This window comes from Serinus canaria, chromosome 4 (genome assembly GCF_022539315.1).
Source record: "Serinus canaria isolate serCan28SL12 chromosome 4, serCan2020, whole genome shotgun sequence".
In the NCBI taxonomy this organism is placed as follows: domain Eukaryota; kingdom Metazoa; phylum Chordata; class Aves; order Passeriformes; family Fringillidae; genus Serinus; species Serinus canaria.
The window spans coordinates 36,135,138-36,159,958 of NC_066317.1; the positions used below are offsets into that span (position 1 = coordinate 36,135,138).

Here is a 24,821-nt window from a genome sequence, read left to right on the forward strand (position 1 = left end):
AGAGGACAGGAAAACCTGTGCTACAAAGACAGGGTGAGAAAGTTGGAGCTGTTCACCTGCAGAAGAGACAGCTGAATGAAGAAATTTTTTACTGTGAGAATGGTGAGGCATTGCAACAGGGAGGTTCTGTATGTTGCAATCCTGGCAGCATTCAAGGGCAGGCTGGATAAGGCTTTCAGCACCCTGGTCTAGTGGGGGGTGTCCCTGCCCATGGTCTTTAGGGTCCATTCCAACTCCTTAACATTCTATTGTTCCAGGGTTGAACTGCAGTAAGGATAGTGCCTATATCTAATCTCTTTGGCATTTCAATTAATGAGTGAAAACCAATTGCAACAAGCTTATTGCTCCACCATTAACTGTAACTCATTAATCTGTCAAAGATTTACCATAGCAGCTACAGAGAAATTAACTATGATTTAAATCAATTGGTTAGTACTTAGCTTTAATTGACACATTAAATCTGTGTCAGAGTACCAATATTTGACTATTGCCAAACATCCTTGAGAACATGCTGTTTTGTCCTGAAGAGCTGTAGGGCATTCATTACAAGAAACAATGCAGATATACTGTTAATTTTGATAAAGTACTTGTCCATGGCACAGAGAATATTTCTTGGTGATCTGTTGCTGGATATTTCCACAGGTGGGATCTCTCTTTCAAAAACTAATTTTGGCAGTGGGTAAAACTAAGGATGTCCTTTTTGTTCAGACTCTGGAATTACAGAACCCATGGAGAGGCTGAGAGCAACTGCGGTACTGTACCCCTTCTTTAGTACGAAGCAACTTTGTGAATTTTCTAGAACCACATGATTCCTCCCTCAGACAGCAATGTCTTCATGGATGTGCCTTAGGAAAATGACTTCTTGCAATTTTTGTTTCTAATCTTCCTGAGATTCTTCTGTATAAGGAAAAAGATTCAGATCCCCATGCAAACACATGGAAAATTTTCCTGTCTGGTCCTGCTTGAAGTTAGTTGGCTAAACACACTGTGGGTGATTAGGATGTCTAGATTTCAGCCCTTGAAGGCAGAGGATGAGCAATAAGGCCTGCTCAGTTCCTGGATAAAAGCTCTAATCCCAGTCTATAATGAAAATTGTGGGTGCTCCTGCTCCCTCCATTTAGTAGGATGGCCCAGATGGATGGGAGGTTTAGGTGACAACTAACTTGCCTCTGATCTCAGGAAGATTTAAAAATTATTTGAGCTATTCAGAAAATACTGTTGATAGATTTGAATGAACAGCTTCTCTGAGCAATAGATTTTAAGGTGTGTATCAATGTTTTTAATATTTCTAGGATTGTGGGGGTTTTTTTGGTAAGTTGATTTTTGGGGTTTTAATTTGGTTTTGTTTGTTTCTCATACATTTCAGAACTAGCAGATATCCCAGTGGGGGTCCTGTGAATGGTTTGGCTAAAACTTTATTTCAATTTTACCTAATTCCTTTCAGAGTTTGACTCCAATAACCATCCATCAATACTAATATTGAAGTCAATAGAACTAGAAGTCACTTGGCAAAGAGCTGGCTAAAACTAGTACTTCAACATTGTTACCTGCAATATCAGACCTCTCAGCCTTCCTTACAAACTTAGAGTTCAGCAAATAAACTTACACACCACTTCTGCACCTAGTACTCTCCCTAGGTGTGCCACCTGCTTTCATACCCTTGGATTCTGAAGTGGTATGGCTTCTGTTAGCATTCTGGCTGGCACAGATGACCATTCCTTGCTTTATTTTCTTCTGGGATAAGTAATACTTCATTTGCCACTTCTACAAATGATGGAGGATGAGAACCTACTGCAACTACTACAGTTCTGTCTTTGCCTTAGAGAAAGTATTGGGTCATTTATAGGATGCTTATTAGCACAGAGCTATCAGACTTTATCATTCAATCCACAGCTAAAAAAAAGAATATAGTCAGAGGCTTCTGAGAGAGCGCCTTAATTTTTGCCTTACTTACTCCCTTGTCTTTTTCACAAAACATTCAAAATCAGTTGAATTCAAGAATGTGCTACAGTATCTGCTTATTTTCCATACCTTTTAGGGATAAAACATTGCAAATGGATGGGTTTGGTTTATTTTAGCATTGAGGTATTTTGTTGAGTTTATTATCAGTAGCAATACTGAATTTTAGTTTCTGTGCTCACATATATAGTCATCAGAAGTCAAAGGTAGTTAATATCTAGGGTGCTTATTCTTAAAAAGACTAATTATAGTACTGACACACTGTATAATAATGTTTGTCATAGCTCCCACTGCATGTCCCAGAGTATTTATTAATTAAAGATTCAATATACAACTCCCATATTTAATGGAAGCTGTGTGTTCCCAAGTCCTAATGCATTACACTAAAATCACATTTTGAGACTTGTTCAGCGTAATTGCTTTTTTAAGCTTTAGCTCAGGGGCTTTTAAAATGTTTGCACTTTCAAGCCGCAGTATAAGGGATTAGATGATAAAGGACATGACAATTACATGAACAAACAACATACACTAAGCCTCTGCCTTCATTTGGTCCTTGCCATGTTCTCAGTTGACAAAAGAGTCTAGGTTTTTTTCTGCAGGCAAATGATGTGTCCCTGAAGAAGTTTTTGCTCTAACAGCAGAAGGTACTTCTTGCTAAGTGAAAAGTTAAGTTTTTCTGAGATTTTTCATTTATTCACATGAATTTTTGCTGCTATATATTCCATTTTGTTATAAATGAATTTTATGTTAGCCCTTTAAATATGACTGGTTTCAATGAGTGACTGAATGGGCTAATTTTATAATTCTTTACTGAAAATATATATTTGAAATCACCCTCTGTTTCATCTCCTCGGAGAAATATAATGAATTAGATCAAAAACAATTTTGGTAATTCAATGTTAAATTTCTCTGATGCCTTTCTTACATTGGTAGACAAGCATGACATTGTCTAGAATGGGGTAAATAAGGCAAAATGAAAAGTAAAGCTAAACTAGGTCAAGCCCAGAAGCAGGGCCTGCTAACTCCTATAGTCTAAATACCTGCTGAAGTGGCCTATGAGAAGGAATATATTTATAATTTAAACAAACTTGGTCAGATATGAGTTGACCTTAAATTTACTGATATGCATGAAATGCACCAAGAGGTCTGTTAGGAAAATCATGTTGACTTAGTGGTTTTACAATGATACCATGGCAACATGTAAAATTTTATGTATATTTGAACTGTACCAATACTGAGGAGAAAGAGAATGATTTATTTGTCTACTGAAAGACATCATATGGTGGCATCATTTGAAAAGCCCTAAGATATTTTGCCTTTTGGCAACTGGTTCAAAAAGATGCAGGTCTCCTGCAATCCTGTGATATGTCTACCTTCCCAGATAACTCAGGGAGTCTTAGGCGTTATTAAGGCCACACTAAATACACGTGGGCAATTAAATAAAACTCTTCAACAGACACAAACTCCATTCAGTATTGATTTGCAAACCTGTTCCTTTCATGAAGAAATTAACTTTGTGAACAAGTACATGTGGGTCTAGATGAGTACTAAGGGAGAAAGAAGAAATATAAATTTTATGGCCTTCCACTAGGTCCATGATGAAAGGGGTAGAAGTAAAGGTAACTTATTGAAAAGTGAATCCTTATTTTAAAAGATCTCAGCTATGTGATTTGTAATACTACAGTAATAATAGAACAGTAGTCACAGGCACAAATCAAAAACATTTTCCCTACATTTTGCTAAGCTGGAAATAGTCTTGTTACCTTGTAAGGTCTAGTATAAATATTTAGGAGTTGAAGTAAAACTATCCAAAATTAATGAAAAAAACAACCAGTGTAAAATATCAAGATATGTAATGAAAACTGTTGTTGTATTTGTATTTAGTACATATTTAATATACATATATGATATACAAAGATATATATATATATATATAAAGATATATATATATATAAACAAGACAAGATATATATATATAAACAAGACATGTATTTAATATAGCCAGTTTTCTGAAACTGTAGAGCAGCCACATTCACAAAAATAAGGAAAAATATATTGCAAACAAGGGACCTAATAATGGCTGACTAGAAACATCAAATTTCAGTATTCTATCCCTTCAATCCTACCAGGAGTTAAGTAGCTAAACCCTCATTCAATTTAAATCTTTTAAAAGAAGATAGAGGAACTAAAAAGAAGATTGATAGAGATCCGGCATATTGTAGCTTACAATGTTTGTAGATGGAAATCAGACTAGAAATCTCCTTTAACTAATCCTGTTATGCCAATAAATTAGCTTAAATGTTCCTATACATTTACGTTTTGAAAATCCATTAACTGGAAAAGAAACCTAGTGTCTTAAAGATTATGCACTGTAAAGACTGGGTATTTTTTTAAAGCAGGAAAATAAATTCAGATTCTCCAAGAGTGCTTTTGAAGATTATTGTTTTATCATTGAAAACAGGTAAACAAGAAATAATGAATACCTACTTTTTCTCAGTTATGTGTGTTCAATATATTTGTTTATAATTCGCCTTCAATATCTTAATGGTTGTAATAAAGTTTTAGGTTAGCATTTAATCACACTGCCTCAGTTTCCATTGAAAAGTGCTTTGAGGAGGTGGCTGCCTGTTTCTTTTTTTTTTTTTAATGGGAAAGAAAGATATGGGACTAAATTTGCTCCTAGGCAAAATTAAATTTTAAGCCTAGAGGCTTGCAAGTTGGGATCTTTCTGAACTCTGGAGAAGGCTGCACCTTGTTTGAGCTGAGGTAAAGTTAATTTACTTCACAGCCGCTGTTACAGGGCTATGTTTTGATTTGCTGAGCACAAGGCTGATGACATAGATGTCTTCTGTTATTGCTGAGCAATGCTTTAACAGAGCCAAAGAATTTTGTTTTGTTTTTCCAACTGCTGTGCTGGTGGAGAGACTGGGGGTGTGTGGGAAATAGGGAAGAGGCAGAGTTGGCATGGCTAACACCACTGACCAAGGCAATACACCCAGTAGGACCATACGGTGTCATGCTCAGTATATATCGGGGGGGAGAAAGGGGTATGGGGGCAAGAAGGAGGAGGGGCCTATTTGGAGTGATGGTGTTTGTATTGCCAAGCAACTTTTACCTGTGATGGAGTCCTGCTTCCCAGGGAATAGCTGAACACCTGCCTGCCCACGGGAAGCAGTGAATTCATTCCTTGTTTTGCTTTGCTTCTGTGCGCAGCTTTTGCTTGCCCTATTAAAGTCACAAGTCCTCTGACTTTTACACTTCCAATTAATTCTCTCCCTGATCCCACTGGTGTAGGAATAAGAGAGAGGCTGTGTGGTACCCGTTTGCTGGGATTAAATCATGATGAGGGATTTTTGTTGGCTTTGCAGTACTTTTCAGCCTGGATGAAATTGCTGAGCATTGCAAAGCCTCATTAAACTAGAGGCATAGGAGCAGAGAAGCCTGTGTGTTGGGATTGCCTGCAATTTGGAGAGAGGGAGGAAAGTGTCAATCTGCAGATCTCTGTCTAGAGACACCTGTCTGATCAATCGAAACAGCAGAGTAGCTGTTCCTGGGTAAGACGGTTATTGGATAAAGGGTCAAATGGAAGTGCTTAGGAGTGAGAGAAGCAGAACCCAGTTTCTGTGCTGAAGGAGAAGGCTGCTGCTGCTGAGGCCCACATAGTATGTCTGAGATGCTGAAGTCATAAGGGTTATTTTGTGCAAAAAGAAATCAAACTATCTGAGAGATTATGAGTTTTTTTAATTTTTAAAATTGATATTAGGATCTGAAAGGATTTTGGGGAGGAAGAGGTCTAACACTACTGATGTAATGGCAGTAATGACATAGGGAGTGGCGTGTCAGTGGAAAATGCATATCAGACCACACCTTGCTGTGGTCATATTGACTTGTAAAGAAAATTAATGTCTGATTCACAGACTTATAATACTTCTTGTTCTGCAAGCTTTTAATGGCCATAATTGTTAGCATGCTGTGTATCATCTATGGAAAAAAAAAAGAATCTGGTATGTAAAAAACAGATTCTTACAAGCACTTTTGATGAATTGTATAATTTTAATGTTTAAAGTATTATAAAATGGTTTCAACTTATATTTGAAGCTAAGTTTACATTAATGTAAACAAGAATTAAAAAACATGTGACCCAGCACACAAGCAGCAAGGCTACTACTGCTACCATTTCCCTAGACCTAAGAAAAAAATCTCTGACTAATGGGTTTTGTTTTCAGAACTTGTTTATACCTGAAGTTGGTGTAGATAGTTGTATACCTGATCTGACATTTCTTCCAGGACCAGGAAGTCAAAGCAGAAGATACTGTAGTAGTAGCATTTGGTAGTAATAGAGAGATTTTCTGGGTATATCAGCAAATCAGATACTTGACTCTCATGTTGCTATGCACAGCTTCAAATTGAACTCATTCTTAAGGAGCACTTCTAAAAACATGTCCTCAACACCTGTTAGTGATGTGCAATACAACACATTACCCTTGATCCACTGTTCAATGCAACGAAAAATAGAGGGGTCTATATAATCTGATGTCCAATGCAATGCCACGTCACACCTTGCAACTTGGTCAGCCATCTGGAACATGGCTGTGCTACCTTTGCCTCATATTTTCTTGTCCCTCTCCACTTTCTTATGCTGTTGTAAAGCCAGCCAGTGTTTTACGTGATATCTTCCACCCAATTTCCAGGAAATTTCAAGATTTACTTCTAAAAAGTTATCCTAAACTAAAAGTTCCAGAGCAAAAAAGTGTACATAAAAACGCTTTCCATTTCTGCTTGGAAAACCAATGGGTATAGGAATTCCTTTTTAAATTTGGAAAAAAAAAAAAAAAGCTATTTGTTTGCTAATTTATATCTTGTATACATACTGAAGTGTTTTTCCAAACAAATTTGGCTGCATCCTATAGAGTTTCCGTATAATATGGAATAGATGCTGTATGTCAGGAGGGTGATATGATCTCTCTGCTTAAAATGCAGGTTCAGCAACAGGATTTGCCTGGATTACTTCTGACATGTAACAAACTGGACAGCTGTAGACCCACTAGAATTTGTAAAACATCTGTCTACTCCTGACTCTGTAACCCAGGATCAGGGTGGCAGAGGCCAGTGTATGAAAAATAGAGGGGTCTATATAATCTGATGTCCAAATTTGCATGAGAACAATCAATTTTTCTGTGCCTTGGTAGAAGGGAGTTTATTGTCAGCTATGGATTTTTTTTTTTAAATTCTGAAACTGTAAAGTGGCCATTATTAGGAAGCCTTGCTTTCACTCATCTGAGATACAAAGCATAGGTGTTTGTTCCTCACACTTCAGTATTAACACATTGCTATATATACTGGACAGATTTTTCAGTGTATTTTCAGTAAAGAAAGACATCTATTTCCTACTATTTGAGATATCAGCCTAAATGATTAATTTGAGGAAAAATGCTTGATGAAACTTTTTAGCAGTGAGGTTTGTAATGTGTACAAGGGGACACTGCTTCCAAGCAATCTACTGAAAGACAACCTAGAATAGGTACAATAAAAAAAATCAGAAATGCTTATTGAAAAAAGATAAAGCCTAAGAAATTAAGAGCTGTGGTTCATGACAGGACTGTAATTATGGTGGCTTAAAAATGGGCGGGTGTGGTTTAAAAGCAAATTTTATTTGCAAATGCAAGATAATCTCATTAATGGGGAGAGTACAGAAAGATCTGTAACGTGCTTCCTATCAACATTCAATTCTTTTCATACTGAATCAAGAAATACCCCTGAGCAAAAACACGGTAAGGCCAAATAAGAGACATATGATTTTCAGTTGTTAATTGGGATTAATTAAGAGTGTTAAATTAAAATTAAATTAATTAATTCAGTGTTAATTGTCGTCATTGTTGTTATTTGCCATCACATCTCTCTGTGAGTGTCCCCTTCACTGCATTATGAGCACATGCATTATGCTAAGCGTATTAACACACACTGACTAAAAATTGCTGTAAATCTGCATTAAGGTCAGTGTTGTACCTGACCTTTAAAACTCAGAAAACCTTGAGCAAGTTTATCAGTCACATTTCCTAGAATAAAAGCAGATATTTTGGTATGGCCTACTAGGTACCCGACAGAATAATTGTTTTGTGTATTCAATATTCTGACTCCGAACATTTGCAGCTGAAAATGTTGGCACTGATATTATTCTGACCTTGTGTGACTGAATAATCTCTTCTCTTATTTTTTGGTGATTACCAACAATATATATGACACTGCTCTTAATGATCACAAAATCTTTTAGCTTTAGAAGATACAGTACGAATACAAGCTGAGTGCAGCTTGAACTCTCTAAGGAACTTTTTAGTGTGTTGTGATAAAAGCTGAAATTTAAATTCCACTGCACCAGTAAGAAAAGAATTTTCTTTCCTTTTCTTCACATATTGCCAATATATATTTAATTTATGTGACCAAGCAATCCAACTTATTATCAGATCTTTAATGTTATGTGTGCTTAGGTTTTACTATTTATCTCAAATGAAAAACTTCACATGTTAATTTGTATTAAATATTTATGTTAATTTCATTGTAATAAAATAGTAATTTTATCCTGTGTTTTCACAATTTTTTAATCTTTTATTCTTCCATGTTTCTAAATTCTTCTGTGTAAAATGCCCAGAATAACAGCAACATGTAAAATATGAAACACTGGTCCTAAGTTTTCCTTTATATGTGTGAAACAATAAGAGTTTTTCTTGTCTAGAGGATGAGTGTGAAATTCTTACTTAGTAAATATCATTGAGACATGCAGAGACAGATCTAATGCAACCATTGAGCTTGATAACACAGAAAAATTGGTGAGGCTGGATCCTAAGTGGTGCCAATGAGAAAAGTTTGTTTAAGGGTGTTTTCAATTATGTAATTTACTTTTTTTGTCTGCCTCCTCAGAGCATACATAACACAAATGAAACTGCTCATATGATCACCTAAAATCACTGAGGTTCAAATCAGCTTCCTAGAAAGTGGTGGCATTCTTTTCCCTGCTGTGAACCATCTGACTTGTATTTTGAGAAAAAGAAATAGAATATGAAATAACTAGAACCAAAGGAAGGAAGGAAGGAAGGAAGGAAGGAAGGAAGGAAGGAAGGAAGGAAGGAAGGAAGGAAGGAAGGAAGGAAGGAAGGAAGGAAGGAAGGAAGGAGTAAGGAAGGACAGTAAGGAAGGAAGGACCGAAGGCAAGGAATGCAAGGAAAGAACGAACGAAGAAGAACGGCAACGAAAGACAGTAACTCAGAACAGAACGAAAGACAGAAAGAACGAAAGCAAGACAGAAAGAAAGAACGAACGACATCACGAAAGAACGAAATGACACCGAAAGAAAGCAATACAAGAACGAACAGAAACGCACGCACAGAACGAAAGAAGAACAGAAAGGAAAGACCAAGAAAGAAAAGAGAACCAGTTTACAGAGTTGACAAGCTGTAAGCCAAATGATGCTACTTTTTCAGTTTGTCTGCCTCTCCTGAGCTGTTAGAGCAGGTGCAGATGAGTTACAAGGAATGTGCTTGCCCGAGAGCCACACACTGCCCTTCCCATTGCACACTGCCACACCCTGGCCCTTACTGAGAGCTATTCAGCCCAGCAGTGTGAAATTGGCACCGGGCTACTTTGCAAGCGAGCAGGCTTTTTTAACCCCTTGTTTCTCTGCCTGTTTCCTCTGTTATGCACAGCCAAGGCAGAAGAGGGAGCTCAAAGATTTTGGACATCAACAAGAGACCCTGGGAGGCCCGCACAGGGAAGGACACATCCAGGGGCAATTGCAACGACAGAAGAGGACAGGGCTGATGTGTTTGGACTCCTTTAAAGCTGGTATGCAGTTTATGTATCCCATTATCAGCTGATAGTTTTAAATGCAAGGTATCAGTGGCCAGATTTTATTTTGTACTTGTTGCTTCCTTAACCGGTTCTGTTTACAGTTGGGAAAGAAAGGTATTTATCAAGAATTTAAAAGTCCTTTTTGAGTCTAAGCATTTGTTCTAATGAGTTAAGACCTGAGTTTTAAGAGATACAACAAATTCAACTGATAAAATAGTGAAAATTGAAGACATACTGACCTGCAGTGAATTAACTATAATTAAAAATTCAGTTTGCGCCATGCAAGATTGTTTTGATTGTCATGTAAAGGTAGAAAGATTTTCATGTTTTTCAGAAGTTCACCATCAGTATTTGGGAGAAGAAAAGCTAATAAACCACACAATTGAAAGTCCTATCTAGACAAGAGCATTTGTTCTGCAAAGCAAGATTTGAGTCTCTGAGAGGTCATCAGTGGCTGACAATAAGTAGAAGTCTGTTTTGAGCCATGTCAGTGAATACATTATTAACAGAACACAAGCATCTTGAAGGTAAAGGTTGTACTTAAATGTCCAGTTTCTGAATGCATGAAAATAGGAGAATGAAAAACCTTGTGGTTCTGACCAGGTTTGGCATTTTCTGTAACATATTAAATTACCTGGAACTATTTGTTACAGACCAGGCCTTTGGCTACCTTGACTGTTTCAATTTGCTTTCAAGCTACCACAGAGCAGAATGTAGTTTGATTATAAAATAGAAATATTGTACTAACTTAACTAACTTGCACTGAAAGGAAATGTTTATAACTCAGGTTTTGGAAAGAAAATCCAATTGAGATGTGAACTTGGTCATCCTCTCCCCAAACTCAGAACAATTTTTGTGTTAAGGACTCCAGCTTTGTATATATCCTTTATATAGCAATCGAGTGGCTAGGTCTTTGAACTTTACTGACCTTGTGATCTGTCTCCTCTTTTGGACCAGATTCATTCATCCAGACATTAGGAAGTAGCTGTGGAACACTATTGTAATCATGTGGGTATTGCTTAATCCTCTGATTGAACCTGAATAAATCTCTCTAGATGCCCTGTCAATCTGTTTGGGATTTGCAATCTGGAAAGGCCACCAAATACAAATTAAAGTAATTTTCTATCTGAAAAAAAAAAAAATCTACCTCTCTCAATAACGTCTACTACTATGTTCCAAGGAAAGTGAAGAACAGACAGTTGCTAATACCACTTGGAGACAGGGGGCATAAACATTTGACTATATGAATTTTTCTTTTAGTTTTCCTAACAGGCCCTTGGTGACATTAGGGCTTTTTTGTAGGTTTTTGTTTGTTTGGGTTGTTTTTTCTTATCTTTTTTCGCTATATCAGTTCAGTTCTGTCCTTCCAAGTACATATCCTGACTCCTGAAATTGTTGGGATTTCAGAGTATTTTATATATTTGGATCTTACAAACTCCCACAGTTTTTCTGTCATCTCTCAGTGTTTTAGCACACTCTGCCCCAAAATTACTATGTAACTGTTTTTAAAGAGGTGCCTCTAACTTTCTTCAAACAAATGAGAAACACTTGTAGAGAGAAGGAATGCCAGTATCTCCCCACACTAAATTTTAGTGATTATATCTGTACTCCAAGTTACTAGCATGTTTCTCACCTTTTAGTGAGATTACCCTGGGGGTTCTTGTCAATTCACAGTTCAATATCTAGTTTTTCTACCTTTACACTCTGACCTCTTTTCCTTATTTTGTGAAAATCTCATCTTTTTGTACTGTATCATCTGTCTTTCTTTAGTGGACAAATTTTAAATGTATGTACAAAAGCATGCAACCAACTTCTTTTTATTCCAAATTTTATATACCAGTTAAAAGTTTTAGTAATTTCTATTATTTCAGTGCAATAAATCTATGGAAGAAGGACTTTTGAAAGAAAGTATGCATCTCAATACACACTGTGTATAATGAAATTAAAAAAATATTATTAACAAAGTTGCTTAATGAATTAGCACTTTTTGAGGTTAGGAAGGTGGAACATTATTGAAACTAATATCTATCTAATAATTAGTTTATTTCAACTGTCAAATAAAACTTAGGTAGAAATAATTAAAAAAAAACAACTTCTAGACTTGACATTACTTTTACTTGGGTGTGATGGTATAATGATGAAATTTTTGTTAGGAAAAAAAAATCAATTGCCAAATTAGGAATCCTCACTTTCCATTCTCAGAAGTGGATTTCCTTCTTCGCTGAGTTCCAGCTGAAGAGAAGCCCTAGCTAGCTGTAGAGCTCATGAAACATATTTCACTTGAACTTCAAACATTGACTGAGTTAAAATATCTTACCATAGTTGTCTCTGCAATGGATCCAAAGCTGTTTATAAATATGTTGCATGTGACATTAACTGGAGGACCTGCAAAAGAGAAAAAAAAACCCACCAGTCCCTGTTCCAGAATTATTGCTTATTGATTGATTATTCAATATAAACCATTATAAACAATATTTAATGACTTTGGAAGAAATAATGCTACATTCACAACTAATTTATTGCACAATTAAATTGAGTGGTTTCTAATAATTTTCTTTTGATTCTTCTCAAAGGTACACTACTTATCTGACTAGGTTTAGCAATTAAAAAACCCACAGAAACAGAGCTCACTATAAACCTGCACTCATGCTTCTATAAGAAAAATGAAAAAGACCATCCCATTTGAAATATATAGTAAAAATATTTTATGTGTATTTCAGTGAGAATGCATGTCACTTCTCACAACACTTAGAGGGGAAAGTGACTTTCTTCACTCAAGGCAGCTTCTACCTTCAATGTTATCTGTCATCACTGGGAAAAGAAATGCATTATTGCTTCTCTTATCTCTACTGGTTACAGCAAAGTCATTTAGATTCTATTCCCATTTCCCTTAAATTCACAAAATGTTTGAGTCCATTTATAACGGCATTCTTTGTTACCATGGGCCCTCATTCAACTGTTGTTTTGTCTTATCTTGCATTTTGAAGAATCAATAGTGGCAGAGCAGTCATTATGAAAACTGAACAAGGAATTGCCTCCATGGAAAAGGGTTTAAATTATTTTCCAGAAGTCACTTTAAAAATGCCACTGTGGAAAAGCATGCTAATTTTTCCATTATTCCTTTTCAATTTCAGTCCATGTCCAATAGAAACAAGGTTTTTACATCTTCAGTTTTTTTTTTCCTACAATCAATATTCTTATATCAATAAACCACTTCAGCATTGGAGAACCTGGATTCTTTTTGTAGTTGTAAGCAGTCTAACAATGAGAGATCTGTATCTGGAATATGAAGCCTGGTCTTATAAACCTTTATGTAATATCTCTTTTTAGTATCACTGAAGAAAAATCCTTGGCTGCTACTGGTGGATTCCAACTAGCAAAATCTAACATGACCAATAAATTTCACATTAAATGCTTGAAGAATCAGAATGTCCATTAAAAATTCTCCCAATAGGACAGAACTTGGAACATTTCTGAGAGCAAAAATTGTTTTGAAGTCCTGTACAACAATTCTAACAAAACACTTCTACACATACTTCAGTCTTTGCAATACACAAGACTACACGTATGGAGCAGAATTCTCAGGTAAGGAGGTAGCACTTGCAGTCACTTTGGTACACAGTTAATTATTTAGAGTTGTTGACTATATCCAGTACTTCTGAGAAATCAGTAAAAGCTTTACATGCTCGACTCCTGAAAAGAATGAAGGGGAAAAGGAAAAGCAGGGACCATGAATGAAGGCAGTCACTAAAGCCTGTCAGGGAGAAAATTGTACAACTTGCCCATATTAGTCATTTGTTTGCAAGTCAGCTTTTCTTTCAAGCACTTCCATGTTGTAGTACCTGCCATCCTTTCAAATTTCTTGTGATGCTACCTTGTTTAAAATAGTACTATTCTTTAAAATATGTTTGCTTAATCATCATAGTTGCTTTTATTAAGAAAAAGCTCTAAATCACTACAGTGCTGATGCCTAATTTCAAGTTACAATAAAATAGCTAATAGCGAGTTAAAAGGGGCACAAAAGTAGAAGCTAAAAGTAGCCTCCAAATGCTTTAGAGTTAACTCAAAGACACTGTGCTGAGAGTAAAAATGAACTTCCCAGAATATGGTCACAAAGAATCACGAATGAGAAGCTGTAAAAGCTGGAAGTCATCTTCCAACACAGGAATTCAGGCAAGTTGAACATAGATTAAAGAGAGGCAGGAAAGAAATAGAGCTAAAACTCACTAGAGACAGAAAACCTAACAATGATTGCTATCTACAAGGCATTAAAAATAGAATCCTGCCTGGATCTGAAAGCTGAAAGAAGATGATTAAGGTATAAGGGTATCCATGGAAGTGAAGAAGGTCAGAGCAGAAAAGCCAAATGAAGTCTTTGTGGCAGCTTTTGTCTCCATTTGCTGGCTGTGTCAAACACTAGAGCCATTCTGCTGGAATTCTGTATGAAGACTGTAGAAGACATTTCAGACCAAGTGAACAAGCTGAGGTGATATAAATCCAGACATTACAAAATCTTCGAAGAATCATGGAAATACAATTCACTGTGAGTCAGCTGTCACCTGTGTCAATTTTGTAATCAGTGGAAATGTGTACCATGCTCTGCAAGTATAACTTGAACCAAAACCCCCCCCCCCCCAGATTTCAGGTATGATGGTGGGGGACATGAACATGAACTTTATCTCTGCAAACCTTACCTCTGTACCAGCCAAACTGGTAGAAATAACAAGAACTTTTCAAAATAAGAGATACAGATTAATATTATATATAAATACATCGCATGAATTAATATATTAGGGAGAAAGATGTCAAAATGTCAAAAAGGATCAAAAATTCTATGAAAAGCTGCCACAATTCTATGAAAACCAGCCTAAGTAGAAAACTCTAGAAAAGGTATACAGTAGGCAGTAATCTGCAAATACACAATTTTGTAAACATCAAAAGGAGGTAATACTTCTCCATGTCTTACTATGTCACATGGCAATAAAATCAGTATACTAATCAGCAAATTAAAACCAAACAAAAAATATCTTTTTAACATTCCAAAAAACAAAGGTTTTATCACCAGAAAATAATGAAAAGGCCAAAAATAGAAAGAGTTTTCAGAAGGGATCAGGAGAGCGTATGTAACTAAATTAAATTTTTTTTAAATTAAGTCCTGTTTTTCAAAGCTTCTAAACTAATGATTGCTGCAAAATTTGTGCCAATATCAGGGCAAGTAATACTTTGCATTTGCCTATATAAATGCCCAAATTTTTACTTTAATATTTAAATTTTTTACATCTGGGTTACATAATTGTGTTCAAATTTAAAAGGCAATGAAGTATTTTCCATACTTGCAGGAATGGATATCATCTGCAATGAGGAAACTGAGTAATAGAAGCATTTTACAATAAGTTTGATGTAACATTAAAAAAAAATGTAACTGAAAAAAAGCTTTTACAATGATTCTCAATTTCCTGATGTATTCTATAGCTGAATAAATACCATGTCTTCTCTATTATATTTTTGAACAAGAACTCATATGCAGTATTTTATATCCAAAAGCAGAGAACATAGACAAAATTTTGTCTCCTTGACCAAGATTAATTATGAATAAAATTGGTAATTAAAAATCTTGTCAGCATAGGAATTTTCCTGGAACAAAAAATAATTTAAAATAATGTCTGACTTCTCTTATTAGTTCTTACCCTCTTTCATTAAAACTGTAGCCAGTTTAAAACCTCAAAAAGGCATTAAGCCCCAGCACTTGTGGTAGGAGAAATAAAACCAACCAAAAAGTGGCAAAGTCACTTAAGGAGATACTTATTCTTAGTGGTAGGTCTGAATCATTCTGGACAGATCTGTTCAAAGTGCATAACTGTCAAGAAGATTTAAAATACACACTTTTTGAAAAGGAACAACGTCAAATTAGGTTTTGTCTCTTTAAGTTTCAATAGTTACAAAACAAAGCTCTAAATCCTTTGAATTATACTTTCAAGAAGTACTGCATTTAATTTCATAATCTCTAAACCATCTGCCTATTCTTCACTGCTGCCCCACCAGAAGACTGTGATTGGATGCTGTTCATGACCAACTATAAAATTCAATCCCCAAATCATATAGAGATGTGTTCGAAATTCCAGTGCACGTTTATAATTTCCTGAGAAATATCAGCACCACCAACTTAAAAAAGAGCAAAGCATTTCCAGCTGCAGTAAATCCTGGGTAACAAGTTTATATATACACAACCAACTGTTTATGGTTTGCTGATGAGGAAGTAATCTGACAAATCTCTTACATGGTCCTTATGAATCAGACTGAGCAAATTCTGGTAAAACCAGCACATGGCAGTGGCTTTAGAGTCAAAACCACTTAAGTTTCTGGAACTTGGACATGTCAAAAAATTATAACATTTCGTGCTGAGTAAGAATTAAGATGGAAAGGCAGTGACAGATGACTTAGAGGAGAAAGCTCTGCCAGCTTGAAGGAAAATTTTTGTAGTAAACATGGAGTAAAGCCTTATATGGGGCTTACGTGAAATGTTAGAGCTAAGAGAATCCTTTGGACTCAAGAAGACACACATAGGACAAAGCAACTAAGGCAAAGTAAGAATAATATAATTTTTAATCAAAATAGGTTTGTTCTTTCAAAACTTTATTTATATTCTAGGTAATTTAAATACTGATACCTTGTTTAAAATTTCAGTAATAGAGTTAAATATGGTTCCACTATAACATTGGATCTCCTTGTTTTCAAAAAGAAGAGTAGTCAAATTTACCCAGACTTCCCAGGCTAGAATGGATGGCCTTTGTACGTATGATACTTTGCGTATTCATATAAAAATATGGTTTGTGTAATCCTTCATTAAATACTCTAATGTGCCTGAGTCTGGATAATATGCTAAGACCCTCAGGAGATGTAGTCATTCCATTTACACACTGTTTCAGCCTTTGAATCTGCTTTATTTTAATTGAATCTCCTTTGTGATAAGTGCATTAAAGGCATATGCCAAGACAAAATTCTATGTATTGAAAACTTACAATTTCAGTGGAGAACTGGGAACAGGGAAAATAACAAGAGGAAAGATGGTCCTTTTGGCATTTCAAGGCACAAATGGGGCCCAGGAAAGAGGAATATAATTCGGTGGTAGAATTGGCAACTAAGATAAGCTGTCTTGAGTTTGATGGTCAACATCATTAACACACTCTTTAGAACCAGACAAATATGAAGATTGGCCAGTCTTTCACAGAGCTTGCTTTCTATAGTGTTTCATGCTATGGCAATCCAAGATGGGAATCTGAATCCATCAGTAAGCATTTCAGAAAATGAAAGAAACTAACAAAACATATCAGTCAACTGAAATCTAAGGATAAGGTATATTTACTAAAGGCCTGCAATTGGGCAGCTGTGAAAGTGGCAGGTTTAGAGTTTATTGCTACTGAAATGAGCTGCCACACATACAAAAGAAAGGCCCTTTTCTTCTTTTTTTTTCAGTGAATGTACTTATTAGTTCTCATATTTGTTTCAGAAATTGCATTTTTGTGAGCAGTAATACAGACATACTGAAAACCTGAAAGTTTAGTTGTGAAATTACCTTTGAAATTTGGTCTGATCCTGGCATCATAGCCTGACATCCTACCCATTAGCTTATCCAGGAAATCGGATGGCGACATTGGCATGCTACGAGATCTTGCACTGTCTGTTTCCTTTGTGGCTACCAAGCTAACAGCAAGGAAAAACAAACAAAAAAAAAATTGTTAGAAGTTTTGTTAGCAAAACTTTGATTTTATTTAGTCAGTCATAGCTCATTTTTGTAGGAACAGGAAAACAGGAAAGCTAAGACGGCTTTTCAAGCTAGTTAATGCTTCAAAAACAGTAGTAGTAAAGAAATTGAAACAGCAAGTTCTTTCTATATCTGTCACTTAATACATACATTGTATTCTGCTATGTTGCACAATTATAGGTTACTTCTTCCTCAGAACTTCTGAAGATTAATAACATTTTCAGTCAGCAATAATCAATATCATTATCACAGAGTTAAATAATGTCATCTCCTGGAGTAGCTGTCTATGTCCTGTTTTGGACTCTATTCTGAGATTGATCTATTTTTACTGGGAGTGCTGTAATAAAAGCCTGGATCAGAAGCCAAAAAAAAAAAGTACCAAGGACTTGATTAGAACAGTTCTGCTATCACCAATTTCTGTTTTATGTTGATAGGTAACCATAATAAAACAGATCAGTCTCTTGGCAGGTGGTATGTAACATTGTCTTCGAGTTTCATTTCCTGTTAAAAGTGACTGCTACAGTGGGTAAAAAAGAATCAACAAAAATCCAAAACAAAACCCTTACGACTTACTGAAGAAACTATTCTAGGGCAAACTTTTCTTCTCAGGGCCACATGTCAAATGCCATCTCCTACAGCCTCCTCTCCATAGGCATGCACAACTCCCACTGACATTCTAAAGTGTGTTCTGCACATGCTAAGAGAGCAGAGTAGTGGCGCTGTGATCAGCCATGAGACCCAAAGGAAAAGTTTTTGTTTTGTGGAACAACTCTTGAATACTGTCTAACACACTGGAAAAATAACAGTCAGAAAATACATTAATTTTGATTAATTTTGTGATACACGGTGCAGTTGAAACCATTTGTGGCTTTTAGACTCTCAAAAGAGATCAAGAGCTTTGCACGTTTGTGCTAAATTCAAGTAAAAAATCCATTACAGAAGGACTTCAACCTCTTTTACTTACCCAATTCATTATCTCCATGTCAATTCACTCTTTTAGAACCACTTAAATATGTTTTTGTTTAGATGTAAACTCAGAGAATATGTAAAGCCTTTAGGAATTTTCTGACTCATAAAATACCCGTGCTAAACTGTGCTTCTTAACAATGGATGGAATATCAAAATGGAAAAATTCCATACAAGTATGTATGTGTGCAGAAGCCATGTGGAGCACAGACTGAGAATGTAATTTCTTTCTTTCCAAGACTCTTTTACCAAGGGTGTTAAAAGTTACAGTTTTACAGAAACTTCCACTTAGAAGGTCTGCTAAAATTTTTGTCTTCAAGTTTGAAATTTGGATTTATTATCTTAAATTAAAAAAAGATTTCATGTTAGTCCTTGATAGTTACAAATTTGGGCACACATAGAATATGAACACAGAAGAATATAGAATTTTATGGTTTGCTCATATTTTAATTAAAAATGGAAATTAAGTCTTTTAGTTGTAATATTAAACCAGAAAGTTTAACTTTTATCCTTGAGTTAATTGCTTAGCAAGTGTTTATTCTATTCTGTGTGTAAGTTGATTTGTATATTCTTAAATTGTTCACAAATTGTTTAATTGTTGGATATTTATAAATTGTTTTCAATATTTTGGTATCTTTTTCAATAAAAAATGTTTCTTTACTCTCTTTCAATATCTAACCTAGGTCTTTATTTCTTCGCATAGCTGCAGAATGTATTTCAATTTCTGAGAAAGTAAGTATTCAACATATTCTTTTTATAGCTCAGTTTGGAATTATCCTAGTGCCATAATTTTCATTATCAATCATTCTGAATGGATCTGATTCCTCATGTTATTACAACTTGTAGTGATTACTGTTTCTGTAAAACATCACTAATGTCTATAAAGCAAATAAAATACAAGAGTCAGATTACCCTTTGTTGGGTATTATCTTCTTGGAAGGCAGGAGAGGCAAGTTATTGTGTGTATACACTTAGTATATACTCTTAAACACTTAGATTTCTTTCTAGTAGTCTTCTGTAAGGAATTCATATTTCTATTCTTTAGGTATATGAAGTTTCTGGACTACGGGATATACAATCCTATATTTTTATTCTTAATATCCATAAATTATCCAGAACTCAAATACAGAAAGGCCCATTGTTTGCTTGAATATCACTTGCTGGAAAGGAAGAATTTGTTTCTTTGCTCTTTTTTTACTTCACTGGAATTTTTGTATATCTTTCTTTGTTGTACTTGTAGCTCTTGCTTTGCCATGGAATAAAGTAATTTGAAATTAGGGTAACTAATGCTAACTGGGAAAAATAGTAATTGCTGTGGCTGTGGATTTTCTTAAAGTGACATTTACCTCTTCGTATGATAGCATAATTAATATTTGCTTTCATTAGTCAATTTTAAGTCTCAGAGTATCTTGAATAATTTAATGCCTGCTTATGAAAAGAATACATTCAGCATAGTTAATACCTTTTGTATAAACAAGTTTTATCTCAAAAGTCAGTTGTAATTTGTAACTAAATATTTCTTCAAGGAATGTTTTCCTTTTTACTAAGCTTGGGGTGTAATGAGAAAAAGCTGTGTGAGTTCTGCAGAGTTCTGTCCTTTTGATTTAGCTTTTATTGAAAATATGTATTTAAAGAACAATGTTGAACAAATAAAACTTTCATCAGTCAAAGCTGACATGTGGAATACTCATCTAGTTGAAGAGGAGCTAGACTTGATAATGTAGTAAAACCCAAGTAAAGCACTGGATTTTAAGAAGGGATTTTCTGTTTCCAGATAAATATAAAAATTTACTCTGCATGGTAAGGGCTTTTCAGTTTTATTGCACACTGTCTCTGAAAGCTAGAGCTCTGGCTAAGGGGTTAGAGGAGGGTTTACTCCTTTCATGAGCCAAGAATTGAGCTCCTTTTAGTGTGAATAATGCACATAGCTTTGTCCTTGACACACTACTATTGCATAAGTCCGGGAATTGCTTTGCGTGCCTTCAGAGAGAATTCATTCTGACCTGTCACAGTTCTTTAAAGAACTTGTACATGCATTTTCTAACAGGCAGAATTATAGGAGTTTAATATCAGGAAGAATTTTAATATCAGCAAGGTACAATGGACTTGTGTTTAACATAAAGTCATAATGAGACTTTAAATTACTGAGAAAGAAGGCTGTACATTTTTCAGAGATAGAAGCTTCCCATTGCTGAAGTCTTTTATTTGAGAGAGATTATAACCTGACAGTCTTCTTGTCTGTTCATATTTATGAGGAAAAGTTACCAACCAGAATGCTCTCCCTGGTACTGATTCTGAGTTGTTCCTGTGAGCTATTCACAAATATTACTATCAGTTATAAGGATTTAAACTATTTTCCAATTTCAGACTTAGAACAGTACTGGACTTCAATTTCCTGGATGTATCCCAAACATCTTTGAAATGTAAATTAAGCCTTCAAAAACAATAGAAAAGAAATTTGATAACTGAAGTTGTGGACAAGAAACAAGAAAAAAATTGAAAATGTCAAAAGATACATTCAAAAATTATTTGTGAGCAGATCAATTTACACCATCAAAAAGTAGGGTAAGAATTTTTGTTTCAAATAAGCTGTCACACAGCACCAGACAAGATCAGAAAATTAGAAACACAAGGACTATAATTACTCCTGTCTCTGGTCTATTCTGTCCATTAACTTACTTTTTCACCTAAAATCTAAGGACAGATGAGCTTTGCATCAATGTCTTGAAGCCTGTCAAGTTGGAATTTCAATCACTGAGATAGGAAACTCTTCTAAATCACAGGTACTTTACCTACAAGAGTCATATTTGAATCAGAAACTGTTAGGTCAAGCTGAAGATATTTCAAGTGGGATATGAATGTTAGAGACTAAGAAGCAGCATGATACAGACAAGATGGAGGTTCTCTAGATTAGCTACCACATCCTAAATTTGAGAAAGCAAGCTACTTGTAAGAGTAGTGTTCAGCAATGCCATCTACAATCTGGAAAGAAAATGCAAAGTAGTTGATGGTTTAAAACTAAGAAATGCAAAAAGGATTGACAGAGACATAAATTCTGATGATGTGAAGAAAACAACCTCTTTCCTGAAGCCAGCCCATTTAAGTAGGAGAGTTTAAAACAAGTAGAGGAAGGATATTAAGAGATCTATGAATTGTGAACATGGGCAGACTTGGAGAAAGCAGTGAAGAAGGACTCAGAATTCCTCAAACAACTCTGCAGTGTTGTGGTGAAGTTCTCACTGCACTACTGTGTTATCCAGTGGTGCAGAAAGATTGAAAGAATGAGTAGAAGCATGAAGGACACTTATTATTTTATATGATATTAATGAGACCAGTTCTGGGATGTTGCATCAAATTCCATGTCCGAGTTTTAAAAGGACATTAAAGCATTTGGAAAGGTACAGAAAAAGGCCACCAAACCATGACCTGAGAGTTAGGGAAATTTGCTTCAAGAGACTTTAGGAGCCTAATCTTCTAAGTTTATCAAAAAAGAAGAGTGAAAAAAAAAAGCTTGATTGAAGTGTATAAATGCCTCCAGGCAGCAGAAAATGCTGGACATTTATCTAAAGAATAAAGGCCGAAGAAAAACCAAAGAGAGTTGGAAAAATTCAAATGGGAATTTGGATACACAATTTAATAACTTAACAGAAGATCAGACTGTACTAACTAAGGCAATACAGCTTTCTAGAAGGAACAATGTAATAAAATATAAGGTATTGTTCTTCATATATGGCTAACTTGGTGAAAAGGAATGAGTTCTGATACACAGAAATTCAAATTAAACATTACAAATCTCATGCAGAAATTTTCATACTGTCAAAAGGCACTTGATTGATTTGGGAGCTTAAGGAAGGTAAGCAATTGGCATAGTTCCAAGCGTGAAATGATGTCTTCTCAGAGTCCTTCTGCACATGGGTTGGGTTGCAGGCTTGCAGTTGCTGTAATGAGGTTTGAAAGTTACAGCTGTAATGTTGGCTCATCTTGCTCAATTCCTTTCACAGCTGGGTATTTGACTTACTAAGCAGTTGTATGAGCATCAGCTCCTTGCACAGTAGGAACTTGAGCTCTGGAATGGAAAGTGCACTTGAGCTGCCCATAAACAAGAAGCAGCTTAAAGAATCAGTGGTTGACCACATCTAGGGAAAAAAGAGGCAAATATTCTGTCTATGGCATGCACCTGCAAAGAATAAAGAATTGTAAGCTAAAAGATAACGTTGTCATGAAAACAAATGGAAGTGAAGTTGCCAGGAATAAATTTAGATCAAAATTAAACACTGAAACACTTTAGTTATGGAATAGTTTAACACTCTGAGCAGAGACAGATAGCCCTGTGTGTTTCAAGATGGAGCTAGGCCTTAGGATACTGTGACATGTATGACTGTGATTGCAGGTGATGGGATGCAGCTATTTTTTAATCCTCTCCTGAGAATATGTTTACATTATTATTGATTCGTTTATATTTTTAAAATATTTGCTGCTACAGAAGTCTGAAAAAATATGGTTAACACAGCTATACAGGCAGAGCACCAAAATTTACAGAATTTAAATGGGAGGTCTCATCTATCAGCTGGCAATTTAGCTACCAAGATAAAGCATAGGTCATGAATCTGTGCTATTGAAATGTCTATCTCTCCTCTCGCTCTCCTCTCGCTCATCCTCTCCTCTCCTCTCCGATCCTCTCCTCTCCTCTCCTCGCTCCGCTACTCGCCTCTCCTCTCCTCTCCTCTCCTCTCCGCTCCTCTCCTCTCCTCTCCTCTCCTCTCCTCTCCTCTCCTCTCCTCTCCTCTCCTCCTCCTCTCCTCTCCTCTCCTCTCCTCTCCTCTCCTCTCCTCTCCTCTCCTCTCCTCTCCCTCCAAAAGAAAATAATTGGAAAAAAACTCTTCAAAGGGCATTTGCAATCCCTACAAATGTTTCCTTCCCTAAAACATTTAAGGCTGAAAAAATTTGATTGCTTTCCCATGTCTTTTTTTTTTCTTTTTCCTGAAGAACTACTGTGTTCTACCTGTAAATTGTGCCTATCTATCTGGACCTTCTGCACATTTTTACCAAAGCACAAACAGGGGAAAGAAACTTTATATATAAAAGTGCTTTATACAAGCTTTATTTTAAAAGGCATATTTTCAAATGTAATTTTCAGGCCTACTACCTTGGAGACTTATCATTCTTGTACTGCAGAAAGTGCTGCTTTTTGCTGATTTCCCTCATTTAAACATTCATCTTCAAGGTGCGGTATTAAAAAAATTCGTTTTCAGTATGTGGTTTCAGCCTTAAAAATATATATATATTTGTTTGAAAATATTGAAGAAAAAAGGTGATGAAGTACCATCAGCATTTCTATAAAAATGATTGTGTCACTCCAGAGGGGCTTAATAAGAACAGTATAGATAAAAGGGAAGGAAGAAATTACGTCTTAAACCATTTGCTGAATCTTCTCATTTTGCTGCTACAAGGAGGTGGCAGAGATAAAGAAAGAATATGGTGTGCTATAATTATACCTTCCACTGGAAGCTTCCTAGAGAGATGTTTCCAAGTCCATTGTAGGACAATCTGCTCATTTATTCCAATTAGCCTGAGAATAGTCTCCAGAGTCTAACAGACTTACTTTTGAACACCACTGATACAAATTATCTTTGAATCATATGGTAAGTTCATTTTCTCCCTTCCACAGGTAAACTACTGATGCATTTTTTCTTGAAAAAATGTTTTGTCACATTAATACCAAGTTACTGTCCCATTTGTCCTGGGAATTCTTTTCATCTGATCATTTGGTATATTTGGTAGGATTAATGGGGAAAGCAAGCTTTTAATTTGATGAGGTCAGAAGCATTTTTGTAATGGTACAAAAATGGGGTTTTTTGGTAATGGTAAGGTCTCTAACTATCTGACCTACTAATTAAGCAGGTAAAGGACTAACAAAATCAGAGTTTATAGTAAGCAGAATTTGTACATATTAGTCAAGAGGTACATAAACCTGAACAAAACCAACTTATGTTCCAGCATGTGACAGCTTAAAAAAAAAAAAAAACAACAAAAAAACCCAGGAATGATTACTGAAGGCCTCAAGCTGATCCAAATTAGTGTTTTCCTTGTTTTTACAGAAATAAGTCCTGCTCTTTTTAGAAAGACAAAAACTGCTTTCAATTTTACACCAAATAATGTAATACATAAATGTAAAGCATAAACAATACTAATTTGTTTGATTTTTGGGGAAAAGTTGAAGGTTTTTCCAAATTTTTGCACAGTTTATCACTAAAATTCATTTGTTCAGTTAAGTGGCATGACACTGCTATTC

General features: G+C 35.5%; 1 protein-coding gene across 1 annotated transcript in view; it reads right to left on the reverse strand.

The window, feature by feature from the left end:
- GLRA3 (glycine receptor alpha 3) overlaps window positions 1–17,453 on the reverse strand; it is a 56,463-nt gene extending 39,010 nt beyond the window's left edge. Inside the window, exons 1-2 of the mRNA XM_050973705.1 lie at window positions 17,375–17,453; window positions 12,119–12,186 (exon numbers count right to left, since the gene is read on the reverse strand). Coding sequence (XP_050829662.1) covers window positions 12,119–12,186; window positions 17,375–17,453 — 147 coding nt within the window. The remainder of the gene's footprint in view (window positions 1–12,118; window positions 12,187–17,374) is intronic.
- Between the last annotated feature and the right edge of the window lie 7,368 nt (window positions 17,454–24,821).